The 19,288-nt window shown below is 34.2% G+C and overlaps 1 protein-coding gene and 1 long non-coding RNA gene across 3 annotated transcripts in view; one reads left to right on the top strand and one right to left on the bottom strand.

The window, feature by feature from the left end:
* The window catches only part of LOC135841876 (uncharacterized), a 214,071-nt gene that overhangs the window by 100,570 nt on the left and 94,213 nt on the right, over window positions 1-19,288 (bottom strand). The window contains exon 4 of one of the 2 annotated variants that reach the window (XR_010558009.1): window positions 18,297-18,392. This is a non-coding gene — a long non-coding RNA (uncharacterized LOC135841876). Of the gene's footprint in view, window positions 1-18,266; window positions 18,393-19,288 lie in introns of those variants that run through there. The other variant, XR_010558008.1, reaches the window with a different exon arrangement.
* On the top strand, window positions 16,149-17,383 carry LOC135841873 (ejaculatory bulb-specific protein 3-like). The gene is made up of 2 exons (XM_065359078.1): window positions 16,149-16,431; window positions 17,085-17,383. The coding sequence occupies exons 1-2, from the start codon at window positions 16,218-16,220 to the stop codon at window positions 17,267-17,269; spliced, it is 399 nt and encodes a 132-aa protein (XP_065215150.1). The 5' UTR covers window positions 16,149-16,217; the 3' UTR covers window positions 17,270-17,383.

Raw genomic sequence — 19,288 nt, forward strand, 5'->3', positions numbered from 1 at the left:
AGCTTACACTTACCGAAAACTGCTCACTGTCACACCACCTCTTTTCCTTAGCCAACCCCAATAATAGTGGCTGTCGGTGGCTGCTTTATGAAGAGACACACGTATCACACGCTTCATTCAAGATGCCTAGGAATATCTTGATATGACCGCAAAGGTTATAATCGTCAGATCATTACCTCAGAGAATTAATTAATAACTACCAACGATTACGATAAAATCAAAATATTATCTTAAACACACGCGAGGTGGGTTAACCTGAGATAATGTAACTCTAGGCATAGGCCTGTCGTTACATACAAATTACTCCTGAACCACATACTTCGACGAGGATCTTGCCACGGCCGATCGCAAAAACCAAGTGATGATACCCTTCAATCGACAGAAGCTCGTGCCTCCTTCACGATTGAAAGGTATTGTTCACACCCTATGTTCTAATATTTTCCCACGTTACTGGAACCCTCTTTACTAAATAGCTATAAATCACATCGCGTAAAGGGTTACCCTAAGATCTATCACCTAGCAGGTGGAGGCAGATTGCACCATAACAAAGTTCAACATTTTTTTCAAAAACTGTCAACTTAATTAAGCAGGCCTTTTTTTAGTTAGGTACCTTTTTTTTTGTGGGCGAGCTAATTCTCGAAAGATGTAGTAAGTCAATAATTTTTTGCATCCCCTCCCCACCCCAAGAATTGATTTTCGCGTTTGAAAAGTCCTCTTTTTGTTCTAGAATTTCCAAGCAAAAGTCATATTTTTTTGTCCAATTCGCTGATAAATAAAGTTCAGCTTTTTTTTTTTGGCAAATTTGCCCAAGTCACAAAGTGTAGGTAGTGTCAATTTTAGGAAAATTTGTCCAAAAGTGTCAATCTTTGGGTGGGTGGATGTCAAGAAGCGTCATATTTCAGAAAAATAGACAAGAAGTGCCTATTTTTGGAAAAATAGTCAAAAAGTGTCCATTTTGGCAAAATTCTCAAAAGGGGCAAATTTCGTCAAAATCATCAAACAGTCCTGTTTTTGCCAAGATTGATAAAAAAATCCTTTTTTTGCTGAAATTGTCAAAAAATTCACTTTATCAAAATTATCAGAGAGTGTCAATTTTTGGCGAGTTGACAAAAAATGGTACGCCCAAATTGGTTTTTTGATTTTTTTTTTACCAATTTTAGAGAATTTGAAGTTGACCATTTTTGGCAATTTATTATCTATTTTAAAAAAATACATTTACCTATAGGTTTAGGTACCTATATCAAGTTCGAAGATATAAATTTTATTCTGCAAAAAATGACGAAAATTTGTCTTGAAATCAATATCAACTTTCTCAAATCGAATTTCACAATTTCCAGTAATTCTGAAACCTCCAGCATAGTTTTAGATTTTCCCAGAAATTTAAAATTTCTCCGCACGGTTTGGAAATTAATTTAAGCAGCTGTGTGTGTGTGGCCTATTCTTGACTTTTTTAATAAGATTATCCGCAGTTGGACTGATTTTCAAACGGGTACCTCAAGTGTGTTTTTATGACTAGTAGAATACCTACTCATTTTTTTTCAAATCAAAAATTTTCCTACAATTTTTGTTTTTTGAAGGTCGATTTGGAATTTGAAAAAAATCATCGAAAGCAGCCGAAATTTTCCGAAAATTGCGATCCAGTTCAAATCGAAGGCGAACCATTCGAGAGGGTTTCCTTACAATTTTTTCGCTACGAATCCCCTCCTTCTTCCTCCCCAATGCTGTACATCAATCTTCAAATTCTGAAAAGTGAATAAAATAAAACCATGGTCTTGGAATTTCGACTCATTTTTTATGTCACCTTCTCCCAACGCCTTCACCTACTCTACTCTCAGAAAGAATGTGATATGTCCAATTGTTCATTTTCCAACAAAAAAAAAAAAAAAATGAAGGTAAAATAATGTAAAATATTGTAATTGAATGGAAAATTTAGAAAAAAACACACACACTTTTAAAATATAAATCTAAAAAAAAGCTCAAATTCACAGATGGAGAGTTCCGAAAATCAAATCAGGACTTTGTAGAGGGGAGGGATTGGCCGAGGTTTTCACAAGTGACAGTGTCCAAAAATAGGGGAAAAATCACGTTTTTCAAAGAAAAAAAAATTCTTTTGCATTTACGAGTATGAAATTATTTTCGACAGTTTCTATAATTTTTCGAAATGCACTTTAATTTTATCAAACTTCAAGCAACTGCACCAAGTATCTAAGTGTCTACCTATGTCTCCAATTCTCCATCTTTAAAGCTGTAATTAAGTAACATTCGTGCAATGTTTTTTTAAGGTAACTTTGCCAGTGAGCTTTGAAAATAAAACACTTAACCTAAGAAGTTTCATCATGTACGTTTATGTTACGTACTCGTAGGTATAGGAATACGTAGAGGTACCTACATTTTCGTGTTACGATTAATTATATTTGTTTTTATGGCTTTATTAAAAGCGAAAAAAAATCTTTAATAATATGTCACGAAATGGCATGGCGCGACGTGAGACTTCGTGTTATAATTTTCTTACACGTCACTGCACTTGTAATTTTCGCAGCAGGTCACTTAATTGCACAGATAATCATCGTGCAGATTGCAGGTGTAGCCTAGGTTAAGACGTATTATTTCTATTTATTAATCTTCTATAGCCCGAGCTCGAGGATTTCTATCCTTATTCGAACGAATTCTTCCCAAAACCCGCATCAAAAAAGTAATAAATAAAATGACGATGAAATCTCGTTCATCGATTCGATAAAAAGAAAAATACGAGTACCTAACGTGATTAAATTCAAATCGCTCGATACACGTGAAAACAAACAATATTAGAGCTAGTTTACCAAATACTCAGGTACCTAACAACAATACACAAGTCATGTTTTAAATTATCAAAGTTTTGAAAATATAAATTATTAAACACTCGAGATGGTTTTTCGTATCGTAATTACGAATGGTGGACGTGAATATGTGACATTTCGAATCCCATATCTTCCATTACAGAATGTTTAATGTTTATTTTTTTTCGACCATGTTTTAGATATACGAAGTAAAAAAAAAAAATTAGTCATCGAATCACGAATAACCTCGTTAAAAACGACGAATTTTCAATATATAAATACACCTCGACATCGTGCTATTTTCCAGTCACAGATACAGTTTTTTATTCGACCAAGTGAATAGACCTGATTTTAGGCTATCGTACCTAATTTGTGGTATTTTTCTAGTATTTCTATACATTTTTTTGTTACGAAAATTTTCTAAATCATGAATTGTTTTAACGTAATTGTATCGATTTTCGCAATAATTGTCGTATGCCGAACCGAATCTATTATAGAAAAATATAAACAAGAGTGCGAAAAAATAGGCGACATCGAACCTTTGCTGAAGAACGAGAAGCTTGTGACAACTCATGTCAAATGTCTCCTAGGTGAAACTAAATGCAACCCTGATGGGGAAAAAATCAAAGGTGAGTTGGTGTATTTTGAATTTTCTCATTTTGGTCAACTTCGAAGGTTTTATTTTTCAAAATTCCGGGTTTTTAAATTTTCTTATACTCGAAGATTCAATTTGTTCGATTTTCAAAAAAAAAAGAATCAATTTTCTGAGTTAAAATAACATTTAAAAAAAATTTCCCAAACTCGAAATTGAATATTTTACGTAATTTTTCAAAATCAGAATAAAAACAGAATCTTTTTTTTAAATTTTTTCAAGTTGAAAATTTTCATTTAAGTATACCTAACTTACTAAAATAGAATTTTCAAAACAAAATATTTTTTGAATTTTCAATTTTAAAAACCAAAATAAATTTTTGAAAAACTGTTTTCAGAAAGCTTTTTTTTCAATTTTTCAAACTCAAAGTGAAATTTTTCCAATTTTTTTTTTAAATTCTGATTTTTGAAATGTGAAATCACGAAATTTGATTTTCTCGGTTTTTATTAAAACAAGAAAAACTGTTTTGTCGTTTTTTCAGTTTTTTGTAATCAAATTTAAATTCTTTCGGTTTTTGAGCTCAAAATGAAGTTTTTTTCAATAAAATATATCTACCTCAGTAACAGAAAAAACCGTTTCCAATTTTACCAAATTAAAATCACAATAAGCTCTTTCAAAATTTTAAATTTCAAGTTTTCTAAATTGAAAATAGAATTTGGCCAAATTTTTCAGTTTATTAAAAATCAGAATGAAAAGCTTTCCAATCAAATTTCAAATTATAAATCTCTTTTAAAAACTCAGAAACCAATTTGTTTGTTCTTTTTAGTTTTTAGAACCAAAATTAGATTATATTTTAAGGAAAATTGTTTCAGTATCTTTTTTCTTTCGGAATCAAAAAATAAAACAAAAAACCTTCGTCTATAATTTCTTCAAGTCGAAAAAAAATGCTGAAACCACGATTTTGTTTTCAAACCCTTTCAAGCTTTAAAGAGGATTTTGAATTTTTCAACTTTTTGAAATACAAAAAAAATGTTTCCATATTCAAAACGTAATTTTTCCAATTCTTTATTTTTTAAATAATAGGTAGTTTATAAATTTTGAAATCAACCCCCAATTTTTCCAACCTTTAAAACTCCAAAAACATCAAACCACAAAAATCTTGTTTTTTTTTTCAGTTGACTAAAATCCAATTCTTCCAAATTTTGAACTCGTCAGAAATTTCAAATCAAAAAAAGACAAAAAATTATGTTTTCTTCAAATCGAATAATTTTTGAAATCATTTTCTAAACAATTTGCGCTTAATATAAACAATTTTTCAATATTGATTAAGAACCGGATTTTCTCAATTAACAAAACTCAAAAAAAATTTTTCATTCAATCTTTAGAACAAGTATTGAATCTAAGTATGAACTTTGGACTCAGAAAAAAAAATGTTTTCGATTGTTTTTTTTTAATCAAAATACAAAACAAAAAACTTTTTATAAATTTCTTCAAATTGAAATATTTTTGAAATCAGAATTTGGTTTTTAAGCATTTTAGTAAGCTTTTTGAATATTTTCATTTTTCCTATTTCTAAAACTCGATTTTTACCCCATAGAGCGGGCAAATAGCGGTTTTAAAAAGGAAAAAATTGGCACATGAATTTTTTCTTCGGGAATGTGTTCGGATGGACCCTCTGAACCACCAAAAAAAAGCCGACTCTCCTACCCCTGGAGGAAAATTTTTTAGGGGGCTGAAACCGGTTCCGATTCACGTTTTTTGCGATTTACTCCGTAAATATTAGGTTTTTGAGAAAAACTACCGCGACAAAAAATGTTCCCCTTCAAATTCTCGACAATTTGATACTACGCTCGATACCCATTCCTCAAGGGGGGTGTCCAAAAAAAGGGGTGGAAAGAGTAGGTGTTTCAAAAAAGGTCAGTCCAATAAATTGATCAAAATTACCACTTAAAATCATTCGTTTTCGCTCAAATTTTTTTTACAAAGTCTACTCACCCAACTACTAATCAAACTACCATTGGTTTGTCTTCAACCCTCCTCGGGGGGTTCGTGAGGGTTGCTTGATTTTTCAAGTAACACACTACTGAATCATATATTTGAAAAACAAATCTGGACGTGCGATACATCGAATAGTATGTTTTCGAGGTCGCTGAATACGAATATGAACTTAATTTTTGAATACAACCCCTGAAAGCCCCTCTGTGCCCCAAAATGGGGGTCAAAATTTTGAAAAATCATGAAAAGTCGAGTGATATATCGAATGGTACGTTTTCGAGGTCGCCGAGTGCGAATATGAACTTATTTTTTGGGTCCCACCCCGCCCCCCCAATGTCTCTCTGTGCCCCAAAATGAGGGTCCAAATTTTGAAAAATCGTGAAAAGTCAAGTGATATATCGACTTGAATGTTTTCGAAGTCGCTGAGCACGAATATGAACTTATTTTTTGCCTACAACCCCTCAAAACCCCTCTGTGCCTCAAAATGAGGGTCTGAAGTTGGTAATAATCATTCATTGAAACTTTGATGTGGAGAGAACTGAGAAGGAGAGAGGGATTCCAACCAGCAGGAAAATTTTTGAACAAAACCAAGTACATAAACTAAAACTAAAGAGCATGCAAAAATACCCAACAGCGAAAATTTCAATTCTAAGCATTTCAAGTCCATTTTTTGATTTTTTGTAAACTTTTTAAATCGTTGTAAAAAAAAATTAAAATTTCTCGTAACTAAGCAGACGTTTTAGAGTTATTTTGAGCACTTCTGGAGCCTCTTGCAGATTTCTGGAGGTTGAAATTTCCACAAAATGTTACCAAAAATTTTCAAAAATCTGCTGGAGGCTCCAGAACGACTCGAAATGGCTTGAAAAAGTTTCCAGTCGATTTAGGGAATCGAAAATAGAATACATACCAAAAACGCTTTCTAGCTTTATTAAGTAAAAATTTTATCCTATTTAGGGGGCGTAAGGGGATTTTGAGGAATCGTAAGTAGAGCAGGAAACTAGACAGCTAAGCAAAGCTTAGCTGCAAAGTGTGCGTAGCTAGCTGCCTTTTCTACAGCTATAACCGCTATTACTCATCGTACATATCTAAGTAGTGCATGCCTCTAATTTTTCAGAATTCTCATTATCTTCATATATATTACATACAATAATTCATATCATTTTCAAGTTCACATTATCTACAACTTATAGAACTTTTAATCAATTTTTGGAATTCTCAGTGTCTCTAAATGACAAATTTTCATATTTTGTTTAGAATTTCCATTGTCTTCTTTATAAAATTTCAAACCAATTTTCAGAATTTGCCTTTGATTCTAAAATTATTAAATCATATAAAATATGTTAAGAATTCGCATTGCCTCTAAATTGCACAAAAAAATATGGGTAATTTTTACAACAAATTTTGACTACATATTTAGCACAATAACCGGATCCCATTCAAAAATACATAATATAAGTATGATAAAATTTGTTTTGAAAATCAGTGATTTCTAACTGTTCAGTTACAATAATAATTTTTACTGTAATCTTATAGTAAAAATCATCATTTTAATAAATTTTGCTATAACATTAGTAAAAATGATTTTGTTTTAATTCATTTTAAAGTAATTTTTATATCATAAAAAGTAAAAATTACTCATCTTAAGGTAATTTTTACTGTACTTATGGCGGTATAGGTTTAGTAAAAAGTATTTGAATAAATGAAATGAAAAAATTCATTTAGCAAAATGATATCATCATATTTCATAACTTTGTTTTTATAAATTAAAATAAGGGGGCTACAGGGTTCAAAATTCGTTTTTTTTTGCACCAGCATCATGTACTCATTCCACAGCATTTACCTATCCAATATTTCCAACGAAAAATCCGTCACCTATACCTACCTACCTGATGGGGATTCGAACCTGGGACCCTACAATTCCTATTCCTACCTACATGCCCTAACCATTCGACTACGAGTTCACATGGAGGGTTTGGGCATTAAAAGAATATATTTGTTGGGTAAACGCCCCACCAAACCACTCCCACTTGGAATATACAGCTAACAGATGAGGGGTGTAACAGGGTACAATGAGACAGCTGATTTGAAAAGCGGAGATGGAATAGACTGGGGGTATAGCAGGGTACAATGAGCGGCAGGTGTTTTGCAAGTCCCCTTTCTCCTTTTTTAGGAATTTATGCATTAAAATAATGAACTAAAATTGCAATTACTCAGCAATTACCCATCCGAATTGAATGAAAAATAATCTATTCCCTCCGCCTTAATGATTCTCAAATGGTGTCCAATAGGTACAAAAAACAGTTGGATAGTTTAAGAGAACATTCATGTATAATGAAATTTCATTTCTCAAAGCGAAACCAATAGTGTGCTACGCACACTAAAAAGTGCAGATTCCAGTTTAGTGTCTCAAAAACATACAAGTCGATATATCACTCGACTTTTCACAATTTTTCAAAATTTGGACCCTCATTTTGGGGCACAGAGAGACATTGGGGGGCGGGGTGGGACCCAAAAAATAAGTTCATATTCGCACTGGGCGACCTCGAAAACGTACCATTCGATATATCACTCGACTTTTCACGATTTTTCAAAATTTTGACCCCCATTTTGAGGCACAGAGGGGCTTTCAGGGGTTGTATTCAAAAAATAAGTTCATATTCGTATTCAGCAACCTCGAAAACATACTATTCGATATATCGCATGTCCAGATTTGTTTTTCAAATATATGATTCAGTAGTGTGTTACTTGAAAAATCAAGCAACCCTCACGAACCCCCCGAGGAGGGTTGAAGACAAACCAATGGTAGTTTGATTAGTAGTTGGGTGAGTAGACTTTGTAAAAAAAAATTGAGCGAAAACGAATGATCTTAAGTGGTAATTTTGATCAATTTATTGGACTGACCTTTTTTGAAACACCTACTCTTTCCACCCCTTTTTTTGGACACCCCCCCTTGAGGAATGGGTATCGAGCGTAGTATCAAATTGTCGAGAATTTGAAGGGGAACATTTTTTGTCATGGTAGTTTTTCTCAAAAACCTAATATTTACGGAGTAAATCGCAAAAAACGTGAATCGGAACCGGTTTCAGCCCCCTAAAAAATTTTCCTCCAGGAGTAGGAGAGTCGGCTTTTTTTTGGTGGTTCAGAGGGTCCATCCGAACACATTCCCGAAGAAAAAATTTATGTGCCAATTTTTTCCTTTTTGCTCCTGCTTTTTTACGTTGTTTTCCCGCTCTACCAATTTTATTCAAAATCACACAAAATAAAAACTTTTATTTTCCAATTTTTACAGATTTCTGAAGTTGGAAAATAATTCAAGCTCAAAATAAACCTTCAATTGGAATACCAAGTTGATTTATTCCAATTTCTGTCCCCAATTTTTAAAATCAAAATTTCATTCTCGACATTGCAGTCCAATTTTTTCCAAACTCAAAACGACGTTCTCACTTTTTCCCTTTCGTACGCGATATTTTTCATTTTTTTTCTACTGTTTTATTAACAGTGTCTTCACTTTCAAAAATTTTCCCATTATCGACCTCAATTCTTCAGGAACAATTCTGCTGAACAGAAAAATGGCTTGTCTTCCATTTTGGTCTGGCTTTCATCAGAAAAAACCTTTGAAAAATTAATAAATTTGTAATATTTAAAAAACTGAACATGGGGAGTAAGAAGATATCCAAAGCTCGAAATAATTAAAGGACTGGAAATTTAAATTTTGGTGAAATAAATTGTACATCTCTCTCAGATTTTCATGTCTCATCATGCAAAAAATTAATGTCCTAGAAAGCCACCGACATGCCCACAATTCTATCTCAACTCCTCATCAATGGAAAATTCAAAGGAAGTCGTCATACACCGAATTTAAAAAAATCACACAATTTTACCTCAGCTTTTTAGTATTTTTTGATGAAATTACTCACTAATGATCATTAATAATAATTCCAAAATTAATTCAATTATCAAATACTAACAACTCGTGGTACGTGCTACACGTGCGAATAACTACTATAACTACATCTCTGATCCTTATCTATCTTTTAATTTTAATTTCGCAGTCGCCATTACCGAAGTGATTCAAACCACCTGCGCGACCTGTACCGAAAAACAAAAGGAACTTGTGCGAACAGTGATGCGTTTCATGCTGACCAACAGACCTTCAGATTTTCACAAAATTTTCGAAAAATTCGACCCAGACAACAAATTCAAACCGAAGATGATAGAGTTTATGAATAAATCATCGTAATCAAGCTGTAAAAATACGACTATAATTCCTACCTATGTACCTAATACCTATACGATGATGTACACTTCATTAACCACGTAGGTAATAAAATTTTCAAAAACTTCCCTACCCAAATAGTTGATGTGATTTTTATTTTAAACAAAATTATTACGGGTCAAAGGAGGCGATGCGAGACGTAAAAATCAGGGGATTTTATTCGTTGAAATGGTAAAAAAAAACGCCTTCCGCGATAAAATAATTATAATGTAACGATCGTATAAGTAAGTAATTTTCATAGAAAACTGGGGAAAATGATGTACATTAGTTTACAAATTAGGAAAAATGTGCTAATTTCCGTTTGTTTTTTTATCCACTGCTACATACATAGTGAGTAAAAATTTAATTTCAACTCGCCGAAAAAATAATTATCTTGGTACGTGTACGAATTTAATGATTTCGTTTTTGTTGACGTAATACTTATAATATGTACGTATTTGGCTGGGTGCAATTAAATGAAAACTCAAAATGAATTATTATCGCAGGTAACGCTATTTTTATCAATGGATGCACTGCATATTTCACTCAACTACAAGGTTGCTAGAAAATTTCAATTGATAGTTATTCTGAAAATGTTGGCTTCGAAGGTGCTCCTGAAGGGAAGATATGGGTCTTTAAAGAAGGGGCACTTTGGGGAAAATCGTGATAGCTAAAATTTGAATAGCCTATAAAAACTGAAACATTATTGTTAAAATGTTATCAAAAAAAGTAAACTTATTTTTAAATAAAATCCGCAACACTTTCGAAAATTCAAATTTCCTTGAATTTGAAGGTGAATTCTGACGTAGGTACCTACATATATCGTTTACAGACGTAAGCGAAAAACGATTGGTAAAGTTGCCCATATTTGAAATTGAAGAATCTGAGGCAATAAGTTACGAGGAAAGCGCCGCCCCATAATTAATTTGCCCACTCCAAATTTCGATCACTGAAATCGATTGAAAAGGGTTTCAAACTGGTTTTGAGCACTTCTGGAGTCTTCGACAGATTTTTTGAAAGTTGAAATTTCCATAAACTTTCACCCAACGAAGTTGGAAAATTCAATCTTTACTTTATTTTCTAATTTCAACACGCTGGATTGACTGGAGAATGGAGATGGTTTCAAGTTGTTCTGGAGCTTCCAGTTGTACTATTTTTAGATATTTCTGATTTTCAAAAAGTGTTATAAAAATTGGTCAAATGAACTTAGCACGCGTAATGGATTCTGGGGCTTGATAGTGAACTATTTTGACCCATAAGACACCATTTTTTTTTTGTCGAAACTGGTTTCTGTTGGTTGAGAACCACGTACTTCTCCAGCAAATTCATCCTGGAAAATTTAAAAAACGTATCGAACGTACGGTTTTGAACCAACAGAAACTGATTTTTGATAATTGGGGTGTAATCGATCAAGTGGATCACTAACGTGGGCTGAACTGAAAACGTTTACAGGCGTTAAAGTTCATATCGACAGATTTTATGACATTTTTTGGGTAAATTAAAATTTTTTTAAAAATTTCTAGAGGATCTAAAGTGGTCTTAAATCATTTTCAATTAACCCTCTATGTCAAAAATAGAGCATAAGCTGCAGAATTCAGATTTTTCGTCAAACAACATTGCGGTGAATTTTTCAAAATTTTAATCATGAAATCGCTGGAAAAATATATTTTTGAAAAAATGAGGTGCAATTGGTCAAATAGGTCATTAACAAACACTAATCACGTTTATTCGTAATGAAGTTCATTTGCACAGTTTATAGATTATTGCTGTTTTTTAAAAATCAGGAATTTCCAAAATATTGCTTGAGGCTCCAAAACAGCTTGAAAGTGCCTTCAATTGACTCAGTATGTTGAAATAAAGGTACATATCATCTATAGTATAAAGCTACAAGCAAAAAAAGTTCAGCAGGCTCTCATTTGGCCCCAATTATACCTAGGAAGCTATTTTTTTTAAAAATAGAAAGCTCTCAACGAGTACTTGATGCGAAAAATATAGCGAAGCCAAAATTTTGAATTTAAGGGCCCCAAATTTAGAGAAAAGAGGGCTAAAATCAACATAAAAATTTTTTGGAAATATGTTTTCTTTCAAATTGCATTTTGAACCGAATTCCAAAATTTTGAACCGATTTGGTCCCATACAAGGGGAGATATGGCCCAAAAACCAATTTTTGGGCCCCCTCCTCTAAATTTATGAAAACTGAACCGATTTTGCTTATTTTTGTTTCAAAATCTTCCTTACAATTGTAGATATGTTATAAAACATTTTGAATTGAAAATTTTTTAGTTTAAGCATGAAAAATTAAAAATCAAAATTGAATTATTTTGAACAATATTAACTTTGAGCTTTCATGTTTCAGCCGAATATTTCCCATTTGCTAGGCCTTTTATTTGTCATCAAATAGTAAACAAAAAATCCAATTTATGCTTCTATTCTCAGCCGAGTATAATATATCTCTGTTTAATTCTTAATTCTGCTTAGTAATAATTTGTATGGAAAAGGAGTTGAGGGCAACTTTGAAAAGGTGAGTTCTAAGAGAGAAAAGGGTGAGCGAAGGGGGGTTTGGGGGCGTAGCCCTCAAGAGCGAGTTCCAAGAGCGAAGCCCGAGGAACGAGTGTGGGGGTTGCGGCCAGGGGGCTCAGCCCCCTAGTAACGTATGTACCTACATAACATTTTGCTTTTCAACTTCATTTGGTGAAACTTTGAAGGAATTCAACTTCAAAGATTTGCAGGAGACTCCGGGAATGCTCAAGCATTTTGCTCGTTGTATCCAAAATCTCGTACTAACCGATCTCATTATCAGTGATTTCCACTGTACTTAAGACTGACTAAGAACATGATGAATTGATGAATTTATGTCTTTCTTCTGGAATAAAATAAGTACCTATTGTCTATACAGCCACTAATACTCCCAGTTGGGTGAAAATCTGCCCTTCTGCCAATAAAAACGCCTAAAAGAGCAGTTTAATTGGCATTTTATACTTCAACTCCAATTCATGGACATAAATTGAAGCAACTTTTCAGGTTGTTACATTTTCTGCACTACAGAAAAAAATTTCTGCACTACAGAAAAAAATTTCTGCTGAAAAACACGCTACAACAATAAGTGAATCGGGCCTCTCTAAAACCTCATAAGTCACAGATTTTGCGTTTTTCACTTTTTTTACGATTCTGATAAGATATGGGGAGCTCTATTGGATGACCATCGAACTACTTTTGGTGAGGCTCATTTTCCCACTAAATCGATGCTAGTCATTTTTAAAACCCCTTAAGTCCGGATTTATGGGGTTTTAAAAATGATTTGGTGTCAAAGCAAGCATCATCCCTATTATTATTTTACCGTAAGCGGGTGATATTTGGCAGTCCGGGGGTAATTTGGCAGTCTCTCATACGGAGCAATATTATTGCATACTGTGGGACTGATTAACACCCAGCAGAGTGCTATCACACAGTCTAGGCTTCCCAAGTCCACAAATGATAATTTAGAACGAATACCGCTTTTAGAGATGCATTTTAAGGAAATTGAGAGTAAAATTTTGAAATGATGTTAATTGTTATTCAAAAAGTCACCTTGGAAAGTTACCTCTACTGACCAAACTGGTGAAAAGTTGCATTGGCGAGCGTTACATTTTCATACGCAGAATTTTATCCTCTTTCTAATGGTATACATGAAGTTGAAGTTATATTGGTACCAACACTCGCTGTAGTTGGTTTTTTAGTTGAAAACGTGTGATTTTCGTGTTGAAAATGCCAAATTACCCACCGTGACCCACCAGATTACACCAGATTATCATGTAGTGCCAAATATCCCCATCGCCGTCTAATTTGGCAGTTTTTGCGCGAAGTCTCCGCACGCTAATACCGTCAACTCTGGGGGTAAGTTGGCATCCCCATTCTACTCTACTAACATAGACGATCATTTTAAGCATATATTTGCCTATGTTATCTTCAATTATACAACCTACACAGCGCGTCAAAGTTGAAAACCCCCAGAAAAACCTGCCAAATATCACCCGCTTACGGTATACCTTTTCGTTCTCGCGCTCTTTCTCTCTTGCTTCTCTCTTCTCTCTCACACCCATTCGACTACTTGCGGGCCTCGTGATAGGTACCTGTGTAGTTGTACAGGCGCGTTGCCTTTATTCCTTCTCTCTCTGGACTTTGCTTACCTATACACAGGCGTGCTGGTACAGGTATAGTTGCTGCTGGTTCTCCTTTTCTCAGTTACATATCTGAACAGGCCACACTTGGTACAGATGGATATCTTCCTCAACCTCTTGTGGTTTGAATGGGCCCTGTGGTATGTACTTATCGCACTCATTCCAATATCTGAATGGGCCTGCGGGTATGGTCAGATATTACGCCCTCTCCTTGGAATTCGAACGGGCCTAGTTGTACGGACAAATTGCATCCTCATAAGTATCCAGACTGGGCCTAGAGGTACAGTACGGGCCTCCTTAAGACTTAGGGAAATCATAAGCCTTAATTTTGGTGGCTAATTACATGATAGGTTGCAATGTACTTGCGAACCAACAACGGACGCTTTCCCACATTACAACTTATGACCACATCAGTCAACCAGGGCCTCAGTAGGCATATCGTTACCGAGAATGTTATGTATTACTCGTGCATACTTAATATCCAGAATTCAGAAATACCAAATTTTTACCCGATTGGCACATTTCTGGTGATATCTGACTACTCATTTCTGCAGTCAGAAATTGCCGTTTTGACAGTCAGATTTGCAGTCTGACTACAATCAACCAATCAGAAACAAATATTTTTTTGATATTCCAAGATGGCGCTGACTCGTCAGAAGACTGAGTGGAGATCTGAGTGTGGATCTGAACACTCAGAACCACAGTCAGATATTTCCGTTTTGGCAGTCAGAAAATACATTCTGACTGATATGTGGTCATATCCCTATTCAGATGCACTGTCTAAAAAATGCTGTTTTGCCAACCGGGTAAACATTTTTAATAAAAGAATTGTGGTTATTTGAAAATTACCTTATGGTTATACTTCAAAAAGTAACCCAGTATAGGTAGGAGCCCTGCATTTTTTTTTTTTTTTTTTAGAAAACTGGTGAGTATACCTAGTCCTCACTCCTCAGTTACCTAAAAATCTTTCTCGACATTTATGAGCCAAAAAAAAGGTCAAAAAGGATAAGGTGCACCGGGGCAAGTCAGAATGATTTTTCGCAATTTCAACTTTGACCAGCTGTTACTCCCCTTCTAATGAACCAATATGGATCAAATTTATTATGTAGGTTCCCATAAGGGTTCTTAACCTATGGTTAAAATTTGAGCGCGATTGACACAGTAGCTTTCGCTCAGTGGAATAAAATATAAACTGTCCTGACTTACCCCAATTGGGGGAAGTCAGAACAGGCTAAACTTTGCGGAGACGTAGATCACAAACCGAGCGTCCTAGGAAAATTGCGTACGAACAAAATAGTAGAGAATTTAATTCTCTTTGAGATCACTCTCATCAGATTTTCACTAGGACGCACGGTTCGTCCGCTATATGCGAAAAACTAAGAAATAGAAAGTCTGTATTTTAGACCAAATTCAAAATAAGTTCAAAACAACAACAAAATACAATTGAACCAAAGACATCTAAAATGAAACTGAATCTCGAAAATTTTTATGCTGTGATGAAGTAGGGGTAGTACCCTCAAGTCACCTTTAGTGACACTTCGCCAGATATAAACCTCTAGGCGCTAGAGCAAGTTTTCTAACTTACCCCGAATTCCAACTTCCCCCGGTGCACCTTAAATTAATGTGTAAAAATATGGATTTTTTTATTTTTAGATACGATTTGTCTGCGAATTATACTGATGAATTGGATCCGTTTGTCACTTCACATTCAAAAACTGTATTTTAGAGAACTTTGACCCCCCCCCTCCAAAAAAACAATGAAAAAAATTAAAATACTACCGAGCCACCTGTAAAAATGTCTGCTTTACCTAGTTCTTCTACAAAACCATACCCTCTATAAAATTTGCTGATTTAGAATGTGAAATTTCAAATTTTCGATGGGAATGATTTCGTAAATTTTTCCTCATCTCTTTACCCATCTTTGGAGCCATTTACATACTCAAATTTTCGTAACAGCTCCTCCCTCTACACACCATAAAAATTCTTCAAACCCCCACAATCATTTTCCTCTCTCCACCAAAACATCATAAAAATTAAATTAGGCCCAACTTCACATCGCTAACACAATCGACCCATTAATAAAACACGATAAAACTCTCGTTTTCAACTCATCAAGATTACCCAGCTAGATATACGTATGTACATACAAAAAAATCACAACACACACACAACCACACACGCTTGTTCGCGTCAAAATGCGAACTTTACGAACATTGTACATTTTTTTAATACCATGTCTCACATGAAGAACTCTCTTAAGGTTAAATCTACGTAATTGCGGTGTTTATTCGCGACCAATTTCCGTTAAAAAATTCTATATAACGCGAGGAAAACATTTGACGATATAATTATTACAGTTCGTGTCATCGCAGAGAAGTGCCACAACAGCAACAGAATCGAAAATGAATCCCGTGTTGGCGAGTGTTTTGTTACTCGGTGTTTTTGTGACCGTTTCGTACGCCGGCGACGATGATATTAAAACCATTGGTGATTTTTTGAAGAAATTCGCCCATATAAATATCGAAGAAGTATTACAAAATGATCGATTGTTCCAAGCTTATCATAAATGTTTCCTGGAGCAAGGACCGTGTACGCCGGAAGCAAAGGAAATGAGGAGTAAGTAGTTCGATTGTTTTGTATATTTTCAATAATATTATTATGCTGATCTATCTATCGATTCATTCATTTTAAGTTCCCTGCTCGATACTTAGAGTGATTTATTTTCATCTTCGCATTGGTGGAAAATAGATAGGTACTATTATGATATTAGTTTGATTGGGTATTCGAATATTTTGACATTTTTTAGGTATGAAAAAGAGATAAAATTTTTTAAAAAATTCGTAATTTGTTAGAAAATAAATAAAATTTACAGATACTTACAGAATTCAATTTAGAATATTTCTTGAAAATAATTTCGGCCCTTTCCTCGTTCTTTGAACGAATCAAATCTCATCTGATGAGTTTCTTGACTGATTTAATGATAAGTTTAGTCCATTAACTTGATTTTTTATAATTTTTTCATTCAAAAGAATATGGTACCCAATATTAGGAAATTTCAGTCATATGGTTAGGTAGACTTGAAAAAGGAGGAGAGGGAGAGATACAGAAAACAGCACATTCGAATAAAAAATCATTCTAGAAAAATATTTACTTATAAGTACATTGTTGAATCTCCTGAATAATGCTTCAAAGACCTTCCCCCCTCCATCCCCATCACCTTCCTCATCACAATTTCTCTCAATTTAACAAACGCCATTTTAAATTTCCAGATGTCATACCCAGCTTAGTGAAAACAGCCTGTGACGGTTGTTCGCCCGATCAAAAGAAAGAACTGAAAAAGCACTTGGACTACGCCAAGAACAACCGAGCCAAAGAATGGGAAGAATTACTCGACAAGTATGATCCGAAACGTGAAATTTTGGAAAAATTCTTCTCCAGCGTACCTGACAAATAAGCACACCATCGCATCATACGTCGAAAATTAATGCATTTTTCCAGTTTCCTCTCCCTTACCTACCTACTGTATTTAATACCTATTTATAGAAAATATAATTAATATTTTTTTCGAGATACGTATTATATTTTTGGATGTTTTCAAGGTCACGTGAAATACTTTCAATTTTCCTATCTTCTTATTCTGATCTCGGTGCCTGAAAATTGCTCTTTTTTAACGCGAACGCGATCGAGGTTCGTGTTGCGTGAAAAGTGCTAATTAATTTATATACCTATTACAAGCAAGGTCTTACAAGAGCATTTTGTCTGCTCAACTTGTATGCACATTATACTTACTCGTGTTTAATGGTGATAAAAACAAAAGAAAAATCAAAGTGACACGGTACTTGATAAGAGTATGGGTATAGCAATTAATAAATACAAAATAGTATTTAGTCGTCGGGGTTGCATCTTATCATTAATGTCGTCAGTCGTTATTAATCGTTCACGACGATTATTTTTACGCTCCGAAGCTTCGATCGTAGGAATTATATCTAGAGAAGGATTGATGAGTCGAGATTTTCATGCGCTTTTTTCTACGAATTTTTAGTCGCCGTATAATTTAATTGCGCGGTGAAGAAAATTCAGTAAGTAATTTTCATTACAAGGCGAATGGGGAAATTGTGATGAGTCATATTTTTCCAACTATATTATGTTGATCGTTGGCATTGGTGGATAAAAGAGGAAGAAAAAAAGGTAAAAGATACGATTAGCTTACTCAAAAACAGGTCATTATTGCTTTTGACCTTTTTTTTTTGACCCAGATCCAACTTTTCTAACTTGAGAAATTCGAAAGAGAGGAAGGAATAGGGAAGAGGGTATCTTGCTTTTCCCATTAGTCTTCTAAATCAGTCTCATTTTGTTGATAGTTCCAGAAGTTCTAAATAATGTCACAGGCACTATGCACTGATTGAATATAAATATCATCAGTAATTTTACAAGTGGAGATTTAAGCTACAATAAAAATGAATTTAAAAATTCGTACTTACCGAATGAAATTTCCATTCTTTTAGCAAGTACCGAGCATAGCATCGAGTTGAGTGGCATTTCATCTTGATATTAATATCCTTCATACATATGTAAGCCTGAAATTACATAAATTCTTATTAGAACTCATTCTTTAAAAAAAAACACTCAAGCATTTAACGTGAGAAGACCGACTTTTCTTTAAATAAAAATTTTTTACGAACGAATTGATTCACTTTTTTTGAAACATTTTTACAGCAGTTGATCTGTTTACAATCGAATCGAATCATTTACGAACGATTGGGGATTTAGTAAATAAATTGATTGACTTCTTGGTGAATCATTCGATTGATTTGTAGATGAATCATTCGCGAACGAATTGATTCGTATAAGTGACTCGTTCGCGAACGAATCGATTCGTATAAGTGACTTGTTCGCGAACGAATCGATTCGTATAAGTGACTCGTTCGCGAACGAATCGATTCGTACAAGTGACTCGTTCGCAAACGAATCGATTCGTACAAGTGACTCGTTCGCGAACGAATCGATTCGTACAAGTGACTCGTTCGCGAACGAATCGATTGGTATGAGTTTGGATCATGGTGAAAGTCCAACATCATAGCAATGGTGATGGAATTTTCGGTAAATCATTCACGAACGAATTGATCAATTGCTAGTGAATCATTCGCGAACGAATATTGTTGGTGAATCATTCGCGCATGGCTCGATTCATTGAATTAAATTTTTTGTGAATCATTCGCGAACGACTCGATTTACTCAATTTATTTTTGGTAAATCATTCGCGAACGAATTGACGAACGAATTGATCGATTGTTGAGTGACTCGTTCGCGAACGAATGAATTCGTATAAGTGACTCGTTTTCGACCGAATCGATTCATTTACTCAATTTATTCATTTAATTATGTTCGTGAATCATTCGCGAACGACTCGATCTATTCAATTTATATTTGGTGAATCGTTCACAAACAGTGACTCGTTCGCGAACGAATTGAT

This window comes from Planococcus citri, chromosome 3 (genome assembly GCF_950023065.1).
Source record: "Planococcus citri chromosome 3, ihPlaCitr1.1, whole genome shotgun sequence".
In the NCBI taxonomy this organism is placed as follows: Eukaryota; Metazoa; Arthropoda; class Insecta; order Hemiptera; family Pseudococcidae; genus Planococcus; species Planococcus citri.